This window comes from Lissotriton helveticus, chromosome 11 (assembly GCF_964261635.1).
Source record: "Lissotriton helveticus chromosome 11, aLisHel1.1, whole genome shotgun sequence".
Lineage (NCBI taxonomy): Eukaryota > Metazoa > Chordata > Amphibia > Caudata > Salamandridae > Lissotriton > Lissotriton helveticus.
In genome coordinates, this window is record NC_136072.1 from 549,108,009 (window position 1) to 549,125,618 (window position 17,610).

Genomic DNA, 17,610 nt, shown 5'->3' on the forward strand with positions numbered 1-17,610 from the left:
ATGGCCAGCCAGGGGTGGCAAAAGATATGCTGCAGCCCCTGGTAGGCCTTGGGTGCACCTATGCCCTGGGTACGGATGTATGACGTTACAACGCATACTTTTACAACGCCTACCTTTACATCGCAAGTTTTACAACGCATACCATTACAACGCATAATGCTTTTGGGCGCTGGATAGTGAATAGTTTAATTTACTATTCCAACTCCAGTCCCCGTGGATAGTAGGGAAGGTGTTGGATAGTACATTAAACCTATTCCCTATCCTAGAGCGCCCCCCAGCGCTATGCGTTGTAATAGTTTGCGTTGTAAAAGTTGCGTTGTAATGGTAGTTCGTTGTAAAAGTTTCGTTGTAAAGGCTGTATACCCCTGGGTACCTATAGTACACTGTATAGGGGCTGATAAGGTGACTCAATATCCAATTAGTTATGCACCTAGGGTACATGGAGTCCATTTTAAAGAGAGAGCAGATAGCCTGGGACCCTGATTAGCAGGATCCCAGGCCAACTAAGTCGAAAACCAGCTAAACACAAGGCAAAAAATCTGGGGTAACCATAGTCAGGTATCCACCCTCCTACAACAGCTTTTATAGCTGGAAGGAGTATGCATAGCATGTGATTCTACAGCCACACATACTCCTAACATATTTTTATAGTACATACACACTCAGCACTATAGTATCCATAACACTGGCCTTAAAAGAAATGTTATGCCATAGGTTGCATTTGGATCTCAAAGGATTTCAGTTTTACTCTTCCATATTTTTTTCCTCCATCTTGAGTACCCAATCAAACAGTGACCCAAATAGGCAATTTTCATTTATCCCTGCAGTACACACACACAAAAAAGCCCACACATGAAGATAAGCAAGGTTCCCGAGTTATGAGGGACTGGAAGGACATTTACCACGAAGAGCTGGTGGGTAGGTAAAAAGCCTATATTATTGAACTAGAATTTTTGCCAACAGTTTAAGTGTACACGGAACCTGAGATGTACAAGTAGTACTAGAAACAGAGGAACCAGGAGTATTTTGGCCAGGTCCAGCACACATACTCCCTTATAATAGTTTAAATGCGTGGGTGTGCCCCTCCTAAGGGTATTACTGGTGTTCAGGTCTCTGGGAGAACCTCCAAATAGAGAAAGTGCCCTCACACACCCCGAGAGGTGTCATGCTTCATCATTGAGCGTGCTCCTCGTCGGGCCGGCGCTGCAATGCCCGACAGGCACACGCAAAGGGGGTCTTTGGCAGAGTTCTTTTGATGAAGCCGTTAGGTGACTGAGGGTATGTGGAGTGGAGTAGTGAAGTGCGTGGAGAAAGTTAAAATAGGTTGCTTCAATAATGGCCATCTTATATTTTTCTAAATTCGCATTGTAAGCGAGCTTATGCTTGGAGCTATAATCAGTCCTCCAAGTCTGTTCACTTCTGCTACAGCTCATCTTCATGCATTTAAGGTTAAGGCTGTACCAAGGTGCGGTTGCTGAGACTCTTTTACTTATTTTGTTTGTTTCAGGTGCAATACTATTTACAGCTACCCGGATCCATTTATCAAACTGGTCCGCCGCTTTATTATTGTCCCTGCCTAAAATAGGTGGGGTTATATTCAGTGCCTGTTCCAAGTCGTTACCCTGAATTTTATTCACTTTTTCTGACCCTCTCGTTTGTGGCATAGATAACGGAAGGTCGGCTAGGCTTATTTTTTGTTACTTCAAAATATATAATCTTATGGTCAGTCCAAGGTAGAGACATAATTATTTCTGAATCGTTTGTAAAGATCCCATCTAGTGCATGCCCTGCCTGATGCGTGGGTTCCGATACTATTTGGGAGAGACCATATCCTGCCAAGTTATCCAAAAGTCTCGCTGTGACTGTATTACTCCCTAACTCAAGATGTAAATTAAAGTCTCCCAAAATGGTGAGTGATTCCGAATCTAAGCATGTTTCTAGGAAGTTCAGGAGGGCTTTTGAAAAGTCAGTTCTAGGCCCGGGGGGTGATATAGGCGAAGCCCTTGAAACGTAGAACGATCATTAAGCTTAAATGAGAATTGTAACGCCTCTGCCGAGAGCAGTGTGAAAGGTTCAGTACGCAATCTAAGATGGCCTCGATATATCAAAGCTATACCACCACCTCTGCCTTCACACCTGTCCTGGTTTGCCACCGCATATCCCGAAGGGAGGGCCAGATTCCAGTCAGGGTCCGAGCTGGCATCCGTCCATGTCTCTGTCAAAAAGACAATATCTGGCTTGTCCAGCTGTAGGAGGCATTCTATCTGATATTTATGTTTAACGAGTGATCGAGTATTTAATAGCAAACATGACAGAGTTAATTTTTGTGCTTGTATCTCCGCCTTTCTTAACTGCTCATGGTCTGTAACCACCTTACACCGGAGAGACTGCTTAAAGTCCCAAATTTCATTTCTTTTAAGGATGGCCTTGGGGGTGTGTGAGGTCACTTTCTCCATTTGGAGGTTCTCCCAGAGACCTGAACACCACTAATACCCAGTGGCATAAACAGGTAGTACCCAGTTGTGCTCAAGTTGGGGCTTCACTGTGGCTGAAAGGGCTTCCCCGTTCTTCTGCTAATGACCATCACCTAGAGTAAGTGGAGAATTTTTATTAGTCTTTCAGACTGTCGAGTTCACTTGAGAAAAAACATAGCGCATGCCAAGAAAAAGAACTTGTCAAAGTGGTACAGCTTTTCCCAGTCATGAAAGGGACCTTTGTCTAAAAATTGTTGTTGTGGTAAGAAGTGCAAACTCACTCTGAGTGGTACTCTGGTCAAAATACCTCCGGAGCGTGTCATTTCTTGGAAGGTGTTACCCATTTCTCAGCCGATCTCTTGTACTTCTGTTCTGCTTTCGCAGTACTTTCTTTGCAACCATTTTTGAGGAACCATGGGGTTGACACTTTACTGTAACCCTGGCATTGTGAGCTAGCTACCCACTGGATGAGGTAAATGAGATGTTTGCTGTGACTCATAGAAAGGTTTGTTTGTTGCAAGACTCCCTTAGGCTATTCTTTGTAGCAAGTCGCCTATTTGCTTTCAAAAACACTGTTACTGCTGCGGGGTGCATTGATGCCGTAAACTAGTACCACTCGATTGTGGCCTGTAGCCTGAACCATATAAACCTCTTTATTGAAATGAGTATCAGTAACAGTCTTATGGCACCGCCTGCCCTTCTAATGCAGTATTGATGTAAAGGGGATCCTGTCTTTGGATAAGAGAACTACAGATTCCTCCAGATTGCCACCAGCCCAATGGCAGCAGGCCTAAGGTACCGAAGAAGGTGATTACCAGTAACAGGAAAGCTTTGTGCAGATTTTGCTTTTGTTTGTCTCTGGCGTCTTCTTTTCTTTGAGGGCGGTACCCACGACTGACCTGCAACTAACTACTCGTCACCATGCCGTTGTCCCACTCAGTGAGTAAGCTGCAGTAGCCTTTAATGTTTTATGGCCTGTCTAGTAATGTTCGCTGAGGGGAAATATGACCAGGCTGCTCTGAAGGGCACTCGAGTGCACTTGTGTGTTTTTTTGCAAAAAGCACCTATGAAGAGTCAGTGTCACCAGTGGGCCATGGCTTTATGCATGAGGGAGCTGTAAGAAGCTATTTCTTTTGCTGGTGAACAAAGTTATGGTCTTATGACATTATAGAATGTAGAACCTATAAAGAAAGATGCCTGTGACCCTGCATGTCATAGTGTTCCTATTTCTCACCAGGCAGTTCACACTCCCCTGCAGTTCACATTAATCATTTATAGTTTATATTTTTGATCAGCTCGAAGTCATAATGCAGTTCCTATTTCTTATTCAGTTCACACAACTCGTCTGTAGTTCACACTCCTCATACAGTTGGTACTAAGCTACAATTCTCATCTGTGACCCCTACATCCAGGTGAGTCAATGGGATCCCCATTCAATTGTATATGGCCTACAAAAGGGTTTTAGTCCATGTTCATGTTATCCATGAAGCAATCGATTTCCCTTCAATATTGGTAAATCAGTGATTTGCCTAGATTGAAATAGCTGTTTAAAAGCCATTGTAGAGCATTATTCTGTAGCAGAGGCCATGTTGTCACTAATGATGGTTTTGGTGTTGTAACAAATGTTGGATTTGCTTGTTTTTACTGCTGAGTTATTTCTACTTGACTCCATCTTCTTGCTCTAGATTTCGGCGTTTATTACACATATTTTTCACCCACTATAGCACTAAAATACCAGACTAATGTTTCATGCATCAGGGTGGCTGTTAGTTGCCTGTTGCTGCTTTGTTTCAGCAAGGAGAGAGAAGAGGATGTAGCCTTGCGGTTAGAGCTGTCGAACTCGAAGCTGGAGAACCGGGTTCGAGTCTTGGCAAGACCCTCAACAGCCTGTGATTCTGGGCAAATCACTTAATCTTCTCTTGCCTAACAACAATGAATGTGTCTATCTGTAACGAAACTGGTGCTCATGTAAAGCGCTCTGATACCCGATGTCTCGGGTCTAGTTCGCGCTATATAAAACTCTAAAAATAAAAAAATAAAGGATGATGAACTTCATCTGGGCAGTGTTCTTGGGCATTTTGGTTTAGTCTTTCCCTCATTTAAAAAAGTCTTGCTGTAAAACTCTTTCTTGGTGTGATTTTATCTTCTGAAGTAATTGTAGTTATTCACTCAGTCAATTGCCACCTCTTTTTCTGCTATCCAAGCCAAGCTATTCCTATTCCTCATGTTGAGGTCTTTGGAACACTTGGCATACCTCACGGTCATTTTCATCATCCTAGGGAGAGAACTTGTGGTGAAACCGTGGACTAGATAGGAGCAGTTTTCCTTAAGCATTAAAGTTGGATATAAAAGCAAATTCAGAAAAACGAATCACAATTTGTTAGATGGGTGTGAAGCTTTGAGAGGCAGCAACACCTCAGTCCTGGATAAAATCTTAATTCGCATATACAGGCGAATCTTTCTTCTCCACCAAAGCACTTCACCAGCACAAATCAGGCTAGAGGTTGGGCTAATAAAGCAGTCTCCCACAAGAGGAGCAGCCTTTGCCGCTCTCTGCTATAAGCTAAAAAACGCAGAGCCCAATGCCATTAATTACTACGTTTGGGAGGAGATTGCAAAAAAGCAATGTTCGCCTTTTAACAAATATCTCAATGATACCATGGAACTGCTAGGCCTGAAGGAATTGTGGCTGACCTCAGCAAATCAAGACTAATTCAAAAAGGCATCATCAAAACCATCTAAAATGTCAGCACAGTTAGAGGATAGGGCAGCCCTAGCGAAACGCCAACACGCCTGGGTCGTACTGAACAGCTACACATCCCTGAGACCTTAGCAGTACCTTGCGAAAGCTCTAAATCCCAAGACAAAAAAACAATTCTTGCTTTGTCAACTGGGCTAAATCCCGCGGCTACCATTTATCAAGCACTGGATGAGGACAGCAAGAGACGCGGCCTGCAAGCTATGTGGCTTGGAAGTCGAAAACCTGGTCCCCATCATTTGTCCTTGTACAACCACACTAGGAATTTGCCGGAACCTTTTGCGCCCCCATTGAAAACAGAAAGGGGTGCGCACCAGCAGGGAAGCTATCTTGACCTGCTTCAACTCATTGGACGCGAGTTCCATGCTAGAATAGTTAAGTACATCCATGGTGTGGAAAGGACACTCATAAAGGCAGAAAACATCACCAGGGGCTATTATCCCAACCTGCCCTAAAACAGACTGATAACTGCTTCCTGATTGAGAAAAAAGACACCTCCTTGAACAACCACTTCCTGATTGAGGAAATAGACACCTCCTTGGACAACCACTTCCTGATTGAGAAAATAGACACCTCCTTGGACAACCACTTCCTGATTGAGGAAATAGACACCTCCTTGGACAACCACTTCCTGATTGAGAAAATAAACACCTCCTTGGACAGTGCCAACAAAGCATCCCTCACCCTGTTCACCTCGCCAATGCCTTTTTGTCCAACTAATTTTACCATCTTGCCTTCTCATTGATATACAAAAAAGAAAAATATGGCTGATTATTTAAATCATATGGTTTTATTGACATTTTAAACGACTAGTATTAATTCAGCACTTTTATTGCTTTTTATTGTAAAGATTTTAAGTGATCAAACAGACATATTTTAACTTCACCTACTCTCTTAACCTGTTTTATTAGAGGCAGCATAATAAATTATCCAGTTCGCAAAAATAAAAATATTACTTCCCTGGGATTATTCAAATTTGAGGCTGGGGTAATTTACGCATGATTATGGATTTGTTGAATTTGCCAGATAATCCATCAACTGCTGTATGATTATAGATTTCAGCAAATAAAATGTTTGTAGCTCAAATGGATAAAAAGATACTGAAAACCCAGCTACACGTGTTGCTGTGTAGTGGGAGGACCTTAGCAAAGGCTGACTCGTGACTTTCTGTTGCTTATTTCGGTATTGGAGTGCCAAAACAGTACTAATAAGGTGTGAACCATTTGCCCAGAAAGTGTTAACGTGCAAAAATGCCAGAATAGGGAGGTAATACGAACACAAAATGAGCAGTTTAAACCGCATAATCTGCCTTTTATTGCTATGTAATTTAGTCAACGCTGCAGTATAATTTGGTCTTCCTCTGTTGCATAATTCCAGTGGTTGAGCTGGTAACCGATTGCTTTTGTTGTAGCTCAAATTCTTCCCGCTCTCTGCCATCTAGTGGATGGTGTCAGAAAGTACAACTTGTTTTTGTCACCATGTTGGCCATCAACACAGGTGGGCTGGCCAGGTAAATGTAATATACCAAGTTGACCGGATACAATAAAGGTTTCAGGTTTAATACACTAGTGGTGTGGGGCCACTTCAGTGCATGTTATCGCATTCGTATTTAATAGCATCACGAACAGAAAACCTGTTTCAAATGCTGTGCTATGTGTTGCACCTTAGACTAAAATGTGACATTCTGTATAATTGACTCAAAAAGTAAATGTTTCCTTTTTTGCCTTTTTTCAAATCCAGAGAGTCTCCTTTTCAGGACACACAAACCTTCATCTGCCTAGGTGGCATGCTTCATCATTGATAACAACAAAAAGTGTCTGTTGGTCAAACAACAAAAGGGGGGTTCAACTGTGATTACTAGAGTGTAGCGCAACCAAAACAAAATAACTGAGCAAATAGTGCAAAATGTGTAACCAACATCACACAATTCCTAAGTTTAGAAAAAGTGCCCATCAGTTCCCACACGGTACCGCCCTCCTGGGTAAAGGAGAGCCCAGATGGTGAATAGGGCGGTACCGTGTGGTGGGCACTTTTTCTAAACTTAGGAATTGTGTGATGTTGGTTACACATTTTGCACTGTTGAACCCCCCTTTTGTTGATTGACCAACAGACACTTTTTGTTGTTATCATTAAGTAGTATTTGGGCGCGTGTCTGTATGGGTCGTTAATCTAGCCCTTGGACCCTCCCCCAATGTTCGTTTTTTGTATGCTTCATCATTGGCCATACTCCACGTTGGATGGAGTGTGCAAAACCCAACTGGATCAATAAAAGGAGCACTTTTTGGAGATCTTTTCTGCGATCGTGAGACGCCTGCAATTCTGGTATCCGAGGATCTTTTTAGAATGGGCAAAGATAATTTTATAAAGTTACTTGGAAGAAATTTGATTCCTTTTATTTACTAGCCACTGTCAGGTTAGAAATGAACAGGAATTTATGGGAATTAATCCCTAAAGTCCTTAATTATAAGATAGCCAATATGTTTCTGCTGAATTGCCCATCCGGGTCATTGGCATTTGCCATAAGCCCTAATCTAAATGTAGACCGGATAGTCTGGAGTATCTGGGAACTCTAACCCTGGGTCAGAAAGGCACCCTGGGGAATAAGGCCCTTGTGTCCTGCTAGTCACACATCAAGCGGCTTTTTGCACCGGCCTTTGACCTATGACTTGTAGACAGACTCCTGCCCTCAGTGATGCATGGCACCTTCGGTGCTGCAGCCCCTGCATGCCAGGCTCCCATGCACACAAATGCAGGCAGTTAAATGCATCCAGTATAGAGCTTGAGACATTCCACCTGGAAGCATCGCAGTTGGCTCCTGACCGTATGCAGTGCGTTAAATGGGAAAAAATAAGTGCAGGTACTCATTAAAATAGAGGTGTGGCAAAAGGGCGAAGCTAGGGGCGGGGCTAAGGGCAAGATATGACCATACATAATGACTTCCGTACCAGTTGCAGCACATATCAAAACCCATGAGTAATGCATATATGTCAATAAAACAGATTAACTCATTACACATATTGAAAGCCATGATGGAACTTTCCCCCAAATGGTCGCTGCGCACCTGATTGACAGTGCAGGGTCTGTTTAGAGACTCTGTCCTGATAATCACAGTGGGACGCAAGCCCCTGGGTTTGTCTCACAGTGTGACAAAAGCCCCTGGGTTTGTCCCCCGTGGGGACATTCAAATGGGCACTGCTGGAATCTTCACCAGCAACTCTGCAAAAGGCTACTTCACGGCTCAGTTAATTACACGCTCCTCGGAAGCAAAGCGGAATCTGCCCTGAACTGGAGGAGAAACCTAACCTGAGCCTGCCGTGCTGTGGATCAGGGTACGGGTACTCTCCCTGGCTCCAGAGAATTGCCGGCACTGGGGGTAAAAAAAATTGGAAGTACCGGTGAGTACCGGCCCATTTAAAGCACTGACTGTATGCATGTCCAATATGGCTTCCTATGGTTTTTCCCCCAAAAATAAAATGCACTCAACACAGACTGCACCTTTCATTTCTTTTTTTCTGGGCTTAGTGTGCAGGACCACACTTGATGATGGATAAATTAATTCGATGATTGAGCTGCAACGAGGGGGACTGTGGGATTTGGGTCAACATTACAATGAGTATGATGACAGACGCACCCTCAAATTGATGGATAAAACAGTCAAATTGGTTGTGCACAGCACTGCACAGCACATGCATCTACAACTGACTCCAGGTCCCAGAGGTTGTTTTAAGGATATGTTGGCTGGATTGTGGATTCTACAAATTCGAGTAACAAACCCTCAGTGTCACTCTTACACATTCCTCCAAAGTAGGTGGTCCTAAATCAGTCCTAGTATCTTACAGTATGAACCTGGCGGAGCCTGTGTTCCTACATCGGTGGCCACCGCCAGAGTCGCACAGCCTAACAACAGCAACCTGTGTCACACCATCCCACAGGGCCAACAGATCTACACCACTCCATACACCATACTCAGCACATCTTCACCGCCTTCACACCCGTGCATTTCACACCCATGCACAACAACAGACAGCACCGCCGCTCTTTCCAGAAGCAGGTACTGAGGGTACTGCTGCTTACAATACATCATAGCAATCACACCGTGTGTTGTCTGGTCACTCACCTACAAACCAGCCATCATCGCATTGCTGCATGACGTCCACCAAGTCACCTTCCATGAGCTCCAGCTCATCCTCATTGTGAGGGCTGTAGTGGTAAAGTGCTCGGTACCTGCAGGACAAGAGTCAGACAAGAGAGGGCTTAGTGTTTGCTCTTTAGATTTCCTTCAGCCGCACCCACAGGCTCAACCAGCAGATGCACTATAAGAGCAGGATATATTTTCCAGCAGCACTCCCAGTTTTAACCAGCAGATGTCACTGTAAGAGCAGGCTATCATTTCAGCAGCATTCACAACTTTGGTAGCAACGACTGTTTACCTCTTTCACAAAGGCATTTAAAAGGCTTGGACTTGACTTACCTCTTCCTATAGGCCTTATAACTTCAACAGCATTTCTATTCGCGGTGATCTAACCATCCAAGCACCTCAATGTGTCTATGCCTCCTGAATTATGTATTTCTTTGCTTCCCTTGAAACTTGGAGGTGAGGTATAGAAATACTATACCAGCTACTTACCTGTAAAAATAGTTTTGCAGCTTGAATCTCGCACTAAGAAACTCCAAATATCGTAGAAGAGGATGATTCAATGCTCTACCCCCGTCCTCGATTACTTAGAATTTTTTTTTATTTCTGATGGCTTGTTCTATTTACAGCAAACAAGGGACATTAAAAAATGCCCGCATATTAGTGGTGGAAGTGAAATGCTTTTACATGCCTGCTAGACAGGGGGCAGTGACTGACGGGGAGCACTGACCAGTATGAAGCAAGAACAGATTAAACACAGACCAGTATGTGTTTCTATAGAGTGGTACCTGGCTCTCCATCACTGGGGTCTGAATTACATCCACCGGAATCCCAGCCCAAGCTGCACTAAAGGTGGTCACTTCAACTCATGCCGACATGCATCTGTAGGAGCAGAACCTAGTCTGTCGCCCCAGCAGCACCGCCGGCCCGGCTGGCAGGACACCAGGGCCCGCATCCCAGGAGGCTTTCGGCCTCTGGTTAGGGCCTGCAGAGACTCCAGCAGGCGTCCTCTGTAAGGCATGTACTTGTAAATTCATCAGCACTTCTCCATGTGGCCAGCAGATGTCACCATAAAAGCAGTCCTTGGATTTACTTGCCCAGGCTCTGCATTTCAGGTCCACATTTGTCAGAGAGCTCTCCCTCTCCAGGTGTCTCTTAACCCCTTCGCTGCGGGGTGTTTTCACCTGCTGTGCGGGGGGAGGGGGGCCGCGCGCGGGGCCGCTGTGCTTGTGACGAGCTCCGCTCTTCATGAGGCACAGTGGAGCTGCACTCATGACGAGCGGAGCTCGTCACGACCACACGCGTTTTGGAACATTCAGCACAGCGGGGAAATTATCCCCGAGTGTGAACGTTCCAACGGTCATGACGAGCTCAGCTCGTCATGAGCACAGCTCAACCGTGCCTCATGACGAGCTGAGCTCGTCATGAGCATGGAAGGTGTGAAAGGGTGCAAAGCTCTCTTAACCTCCCCCAGGGAATGCTACTTTAGCTATTACTGGAAAAACAGTGTTTGGCTCCACCTCCACAGAGTTGCTGTAAGAGCACCGGTTTGCCTTCCCTCCACAAGGTCCGTGGTCTCTCATAAACACAGTCTTGGCCAGTAGCTGGCCCTGTAAAAGACTATTTGGCTCTACGTGTCCTAAGGTAGAGCCAAGTAGCCATTTCCAGCGTTGCACTCCATGTGCACTTATGTCCCCAGTTCAGTGGTCAAAGTGGGCAGAATCGGAGGGGCACAACGTGCCCATTCTTTAATTTAAGGAAAACAGTGCCCCCTGCTTTCCGTGAAAAGATAGCCATCCCGGGACGGTTAATTACAAGAGCAGAAATGATTCAGCTGAAGTGTAAGGGAGAGAGTCTTGTGGGCTGTGAAACTGGAGACAAGCAGACAGCTAAACAAGCCTTCTCGCCAGGGTGCCTACTTACGTGAAAGAAATGTAAATGTGCACAACGGGTCAATCTGCAAATGTAAAGGGAGCTCGGAAGCCGGAATTGGCTTTGATTAATGGAATCACTTGACACTTCGTGATGACACCGATTTCTAGAGGTATTGGAAAGGAGTTACCATCTGAGCTGTGAAGTGTGTATTTTTTAAAGGGACATAACACAGGCCCGGTTTAGCCAGTGTTAGCCCCTAATTATTCTCCACTGCTTTAACCAGCATTCTGTTCCGTGGCTCTCTGGTTACAGACATAGACCTCTTCAGTGCATTAATTAATAGAGGTTTCATAAAGTATTTATTTATTTTATTTTATTTTCAAAGTTTTATATAGCGCGAACAAGATCTTCACAGATATCAGAGCGCTTTACATAGAGGGGTACATGAGGGAACATAGTCAAACAATAAATCACTAGATCATACAGTACAAATAGGTGGCTACAAAGCCCATCACGAGAGTAATAAGACAGCTCATACAAATAAGTAAATGGGTCAAACATGTAGTACAGATCGGTGCAGGGTGTTAACAGAGTTCGAGATAGTAGATCAAGTGTATTTAGCCATGAGGATAGCTTTTACTTCCTTTTTAAATAGTGTAGTGGAGGAGATAAGCCTGGTTTCGGGAGGGAGTGAGTTCCAAATCCTAGGCGCCAATCCTGAGAAGGAGCGCTTGTATGTTTTTTCCTTCTTGAATCTTCGAGGTTTCAGCAGAAGATTCTTTGTGCCTCTCGTGTTTCTAATACCCCCAGAGATTGTCAGTTTCTGAGCGAGGTAGCCGGGTGAGTTTAGGTGTACCGCCTTGTGTGTCATGCAGGCGATTTTCAGATGTATTCTGGCTTCAAAAGGCAGCCAGTTCAGGGATTTCAAGTCAGGGGTAATATGGGAGTGCTTTTTTGACCCAGTGATGAGTCTCGCTGCAGCATTCAGAGAAGCTCTTAGTGGTGCGGTAGTAGTTAGGGGGAGTCCGCAGAGGGCGGTGCTGCCGTATTCAATACGTGGGATGACTAGCGCTTGTACTGCTGTTTGGAAGTCTTTGGCTGGGAGGTAGGGTTTAAGTTTCCTCAGAGTATTGATCTGGAAGTTCGCTCCCTTTGTTGCCTTGCTGATATGTTGCTGCATGTTGAGGTTGGTGTCAAGTGTTATGCCTAAGGATTTTGCTGAATCCACTATGGTCGGTTGGACATTGAGTGCTGTTAGGTGCTTAAGCCATGTTTGTGTGGTAGATATTTTCGTGGGAGGTGAGATCAGAAGGAACTCAGTCTTCATAGCGTTGAGTTTGAGGTGGTTATCAGCCAACCAAGATTGGGTGCGTCTGATCGTTGAGTTCAGACGCAAGATGTCTTTGGGGGATTGTAGCTTGAGATATAGCTGAGTGTCATCGGCGTACATGTGAAAGTTTACGTTGGATGCATGTAGCAGGGAGGTGAGAGGTTCCATGACTAGGTTGAACAAATTTGGGGATAGAGAGGATCCTTGGGGGACGCCTAGCGTTACAGGTATTGGCGAGGACATCAGGTTGTTGCTCTTGAATTTCTGCGACCTGTTGTGAAGAAAGGAAGTGAACCACTTGAGGACAGTTCCAGATAAACCCATTCTTGTGTTTAGTAGTTCTAGTAGATTCTCATGTTTAACGGTGTCGAATGCTGAAGAGAGATCTAGTAGGATGAGGAGGCAGGTGTCGTTTTGGTCTAGCATTTGAAGTGCGTCGTCAATTATGTGAGTCATGGCAGTTTCTGTGCTGTGTCCTGCTCGGAAGCCTGACTGGTGGGTGTTGAGGAGATCAAATTGCTCAATGTGTTTAGTCAATTGTAGTTGTGCGCATTTTTCCAACAGTTTGGCGAGAGTAGGAATATTGGTGATGGGACGGTAATTGTTGAGATCAGAGGGGTCGGCTGTAGGTTTTTTTAGTAGAGGTGTGACCTGACCAACTTTGAGGGAGTCAGGTATGCTTCCTTGTTGGAGAGAGCTGTTGATAATTTTAGTCCAGAGAGGGAGAAGCAAAGGGGTAAAGTCTTTTACTGCGGAGGCAGGGAGGGGGTCCGTGAGGTGATTGGAAGGTTTCAGGGTGCTGAGCAGTTTGCCAATTTCTTCTTCCGAGTATGTGCCGAAGGTTGACCATGTAGCATTGTTTTTTGGTTCAGTGGGTGCTAGGCATTGGGGTTTGGAGTAGAGGCTTGCGTCCATGAGGAGATCGCTTTTTATTTTGTCAGTTTTTTGGATAAAGAAAGCAGCGAAGTCTTCACAGGAGGGTGCCTCATGCCCAGTGTTGAGCGGTTGGGGTTGTTCCTTGGATTGTGTTCTGATTAGCTCAAACAGTTTTCTTGGGCGGTTTTTTGCTTGGTCGAGTTGGAGGCTGAAGAAGTCTGATTTTGAGCGTTTTATTTTCCTGAAGTAGGCGTTTCTCTTTTTCTTCAGCTCTTTTAGGTGCATTGCAGAGGGAGCTGATCTCCAGATACGCTCTGCCATTCGCATGTCTCGTCTATCCTCATTGAGACTCCCGTCGTACCATGGTTTGGAGATTTTAGTAGAGACTCTTTTCAGCTCCATAGGAGCAGCCTCATTGATTATAGAGGTCATAGCGTTGAGGTAGTGGTCAGTCAGAGTTTGTACGTCTGTAGCGCCTGTCGGTGGCAGTAGGAGTTTGCAACTGTTGGGGGGCAAAGAGCCTGGGTTGAGCTTTTTCAAGTCTCTTTTCCAGACTTTGGGCTTGGAGAGTTGAGCCGGGTTAACTTTGACTTTTTCATTGATAAAAAATGTGACAATATGATGATCTGACCAGTCACAGGGTTGGATGGACTCGAGTTGGATAGAGTCCTCTTTGGAGATGATCAGGTCGAGGGTAGAACCTTTCTCGTGGGTCGGGCTGTTGCATATTTGGGTGAGGTTAAGGGCATCGAGGAACTTTTTTAGACTATTTACCACTGCGTCGTTGCGATCGTTCCAGTGGAGGTTGAAGTCACCAAGGTATATTTGGGTGAGTTGCCGTCCGGAATTAGTTGAGATCAACTCCATTATTTCTTGGGAAAAGGTTAAGTTGTCCCTGGGTGGGTGGTAAATGCTGTGAAGCGAGCATATCGGCTTGCCCTCACTAATAATGTCAAGGCATATGTATAAGTATGATAGTGCATTTCCCACAGATTAACTTAACTTGCATTTATTTTACATTTAAACTGCACGCTATTTTATAAGCACATACCTGAAGAGGAAATACTGGAAAAAAGAAATACAGAATATTTTTTATTTTTTTGGCCACTCCCGTGGGCCCAACCCCACAATTACTCGCCCTGCCCCATTGTGCGCGGCATCACAGTTCCTTCATTTTTTTAATACACTTAGACTGCTGCCCCAGTTCATTTCCTACCCTCACACTTGAGTGAAACATGTCATGAACTCACACATCCCAGTGGATATCAGAACCGTTCCTGGGGGTGGTGCCTCCCGGGGACACTTGTGGAAGCCGAGACTCCTCTGTGCGTGGATGGTTGTTATTTCCAGACCTGTCCCAAGCAGAGTTCTGCAGAAAAAAACAGAAGATGGTGAACTGTGAAGCTCAAGCACAAGGGCAGAGAAGCCAGCCAGTATCACCGACACCATGCAGAGGGGCGGATGAACAGCCTTTTGACAATGACCCACACCATTAGGAGAGAAGCCAGTCCGTAACATCGACATTATTCCCAATGGTAAAAAACACAGCTTACAATATCGAAACCATGCATAAGGGTAAAAAAGCCAGCTAGCAACAGAGACACAACGGGCCAGACAGGCCAGCGTGCAATGCTGACACCAAACAGAAGAGCAGAGAGGCAGCCTTTCAACTCTGATATGAGGCACAGGGGCAGAGAAGCCATGCTGTTACTCTGATAGTATGGACACAGTCAGAGAGAGAGCCTCTAACACTTACATCAAGCACAGAGGCAAATAAACAAGTTCGAAACACTAACATGCACTGGAGCTGAGAAGCCAGCCTGCTACACTGACAAATGCAGGGGCAGAAAACACAGCCTGTAACACTCACATCAAACAAAGGGACAGAGAAGCCAGACAGTATATATTCAGGTCAATTTCGCGCTATATACCCCCCCCCCCCCCCCCCAAAAAATGCATGCTGCCTAGAGGTCTCCCTGCAGGGACACAGCAGGGAGCTTCACTTGCAAATAAAGAGTCTCAGGCTCCCATTATTATAGAACAGTGTTTCCCAAACTGTGGGTCGCAGCCCATTTCTGGTGGGTTGTGAAAGCCCAAGCAATACATCAAGATGCCTTTAAATTATGTGTTTATCTTGTCACATTGGCTGCGCTTCAAAGACCGAGGTCAAATGTCAGGCTATGTCTTTGACAAGTTCCTGCCGGTTACAGACTCCTCTCACTTTGCAGCCAGAGAAAGAAAATTAAAGTGAAATATGTTACACATTTGCTGGGTTAGAGGTGTGTGAAAGGAAAGGCTGTATTGATTTCAATTTTTATAACACAACAACATGTAAATAATGAAATAAACTATACGCATTCAGGAGTTGCAAAAGCATAAATTAAGCACATTTTTTTTGTCAAGTCTGAAGTGTGATGGAAATAAAGATTTTAATAGAATCAAAACAAATCAAGACACCTTACTTGGTGAAGCAAATATGATAAATGCTCATTGAAACCTGATTTGCACACATTATCATTTGTGTGCAATATCGTCTGTGCAAATTTAGTGGCCATTTCGATGGAAAATGTGCTGTCTGTAAATGGCAGTGCGCTACCACACGATCCTTTAGTTACATTACAAAAATTGCTGTCTCTTGTACATTAGAGCTAGGCGGGTTGCAAAATGTTGTCAATCTAAAAAGTGGGTTGTGGTTCTAAAAAGTGTGGGAAACACATATATAGACCATGAGGTAGCATATATGTATTAATCTGAGGGCTCTAAGAGATCCTCTAACAACAAACCTGATCGGTGTGCTGCACAAGTACCATGGCAGACTGTTATCTACAGTGTAGATACTGGAATGTCCACCGCCATGCTTTCTGTTTACTCACACTGTCTGCCAGTGGAACAAAAAGAAATGAGAAATACACAGTGAATATATTCCTATATCCATCAGGGCTGTCCAACCTGGCTCTAATTTAGAAAAGAGCTCATGACACATTTCTTTAAAGGCCACCTCTGCTCTCAGAATCCTGTTTTCCCATCAAACACTCAGGGACTGTACCTTTGACCTTCTACAGCCCTCTACTGCCACTCACTAGGTTAGTGTTACACAAATACCACATACATACATAGATCCTCATCGCAGCTGTAATATTGTGATGGGCACTTACCTGAGGTTGCGAAATCCCAACTGGCTGCGCTGGAGAACGTGCAGACTGTTGATGATGAGGCTGGACGACAGGACTGTGCAGATTTGTGGCTCTGTGGTCTGGGCCTGGTACTCTTTGGTTCCGATTTGGGGATGCCTGCTGTAGGTTCCTTAATGGCTGGTTACTGGGAGCTACTTGTTCTTTAGGGGCTGCTGGGTAAGTGAAGCTGTAGCCCCGGGGGGAGGACGACAACATGCCAGTGTCACCTTGCTGGAGGCTGGGCGAGCCCCCTCTGTGGGGAAGGGGAGAATGTGAATTCTTCATGGCTAGGAATGATGGGGAGTCTAAGGAACGATGAACCACGCCCGAGCCGGGTGACGGCGCCTGGACTGAATTCGGAGAAGGACCCCGTGCAGCAGGACTCTGAGGTGACGGAGACACTGCTGGGCTCAGTCGACTATTCTGCCCAGATGTCAAAAGTTTCGGAGAGCCAGGAAGATCTTCAGATCCTTTTATACGTGGCTCCTTCACCACTTGTACATAGTTGGCTGGGAAGATTCCCTGGCGGCTTGTTCCAGAGATGCGGCCCTCGTACCAGTTCTCATCTACTCGCCGAATCAGGCTGATCTGCTCACCCTGTGGGAAGGAGAAGCTAGCATGAGTCTCTCTTACTGGCCATTAGAAGCTCCCCTCTATATTCTTATAAATAAAGCACCCCCACACAGCAAACGTACCAGCACCATTTTATACAACCACTCTGGAGCCTCTGATTCAACAACATTTCTCACAGCTCATCCACAACACACACGCTACTTGGATGGAGTTGGTGATGGCTCAAGATCAGCACTGACTGCATACTCACGTCTTACCTTTCGAAAGGATAACTCCACAGGAAGGTCTCCTTTGAAGTTGTACTGGGCGTGGGCCTCCCCATATTCCAAGACCTGGATAGTGGGGGGCTTGATTGGCTTAGGAATCTCAGTTGGGGGGAGAACCTGTCACAAAAAAAAGTTAGAGGTGTTGAGAGA

The 17,610-nt window shown here is 45.1% G+C and overlaps 1 protein-coding gene across 5 annotated transcripts in view; it reads right to left on the minus strand.

Annotated features, from left to right (window-relative positions):
* The window catches only part of SORBS3 (sorbin and SH3 domain containing 3), a 349,900-nt gene that overhangs the window by 25,882 nt on the left and 306,408 nt on the right, over positions 1-17,610 (minus strand). For all 5 annotated transcript variants that reach the window (XM_078666295.1, XM_078666296.1, XM_078666292.1 and 2 more), the window contains 4 exons: positions 17,452-17,577; positions 16,604-17,218; positions 14,699-14,817; positions 9,350-9,456 (listed from right to left, as the gene is read on the minus strand). In XM_078666295.1, the coding sequence (XP_078522421.1) occupies positions 9,350-9,456; positions 14,699-14,817; positions 16,604-17,218; positions 17,452-17,577 (967 nt within the window). The remainder of the gene's footprint in view (positions 1-9,349; positions 9,457-14,698; positions 14,818-16,603; positions 17,219-17,451; positions 17,578-17,610) is intronic.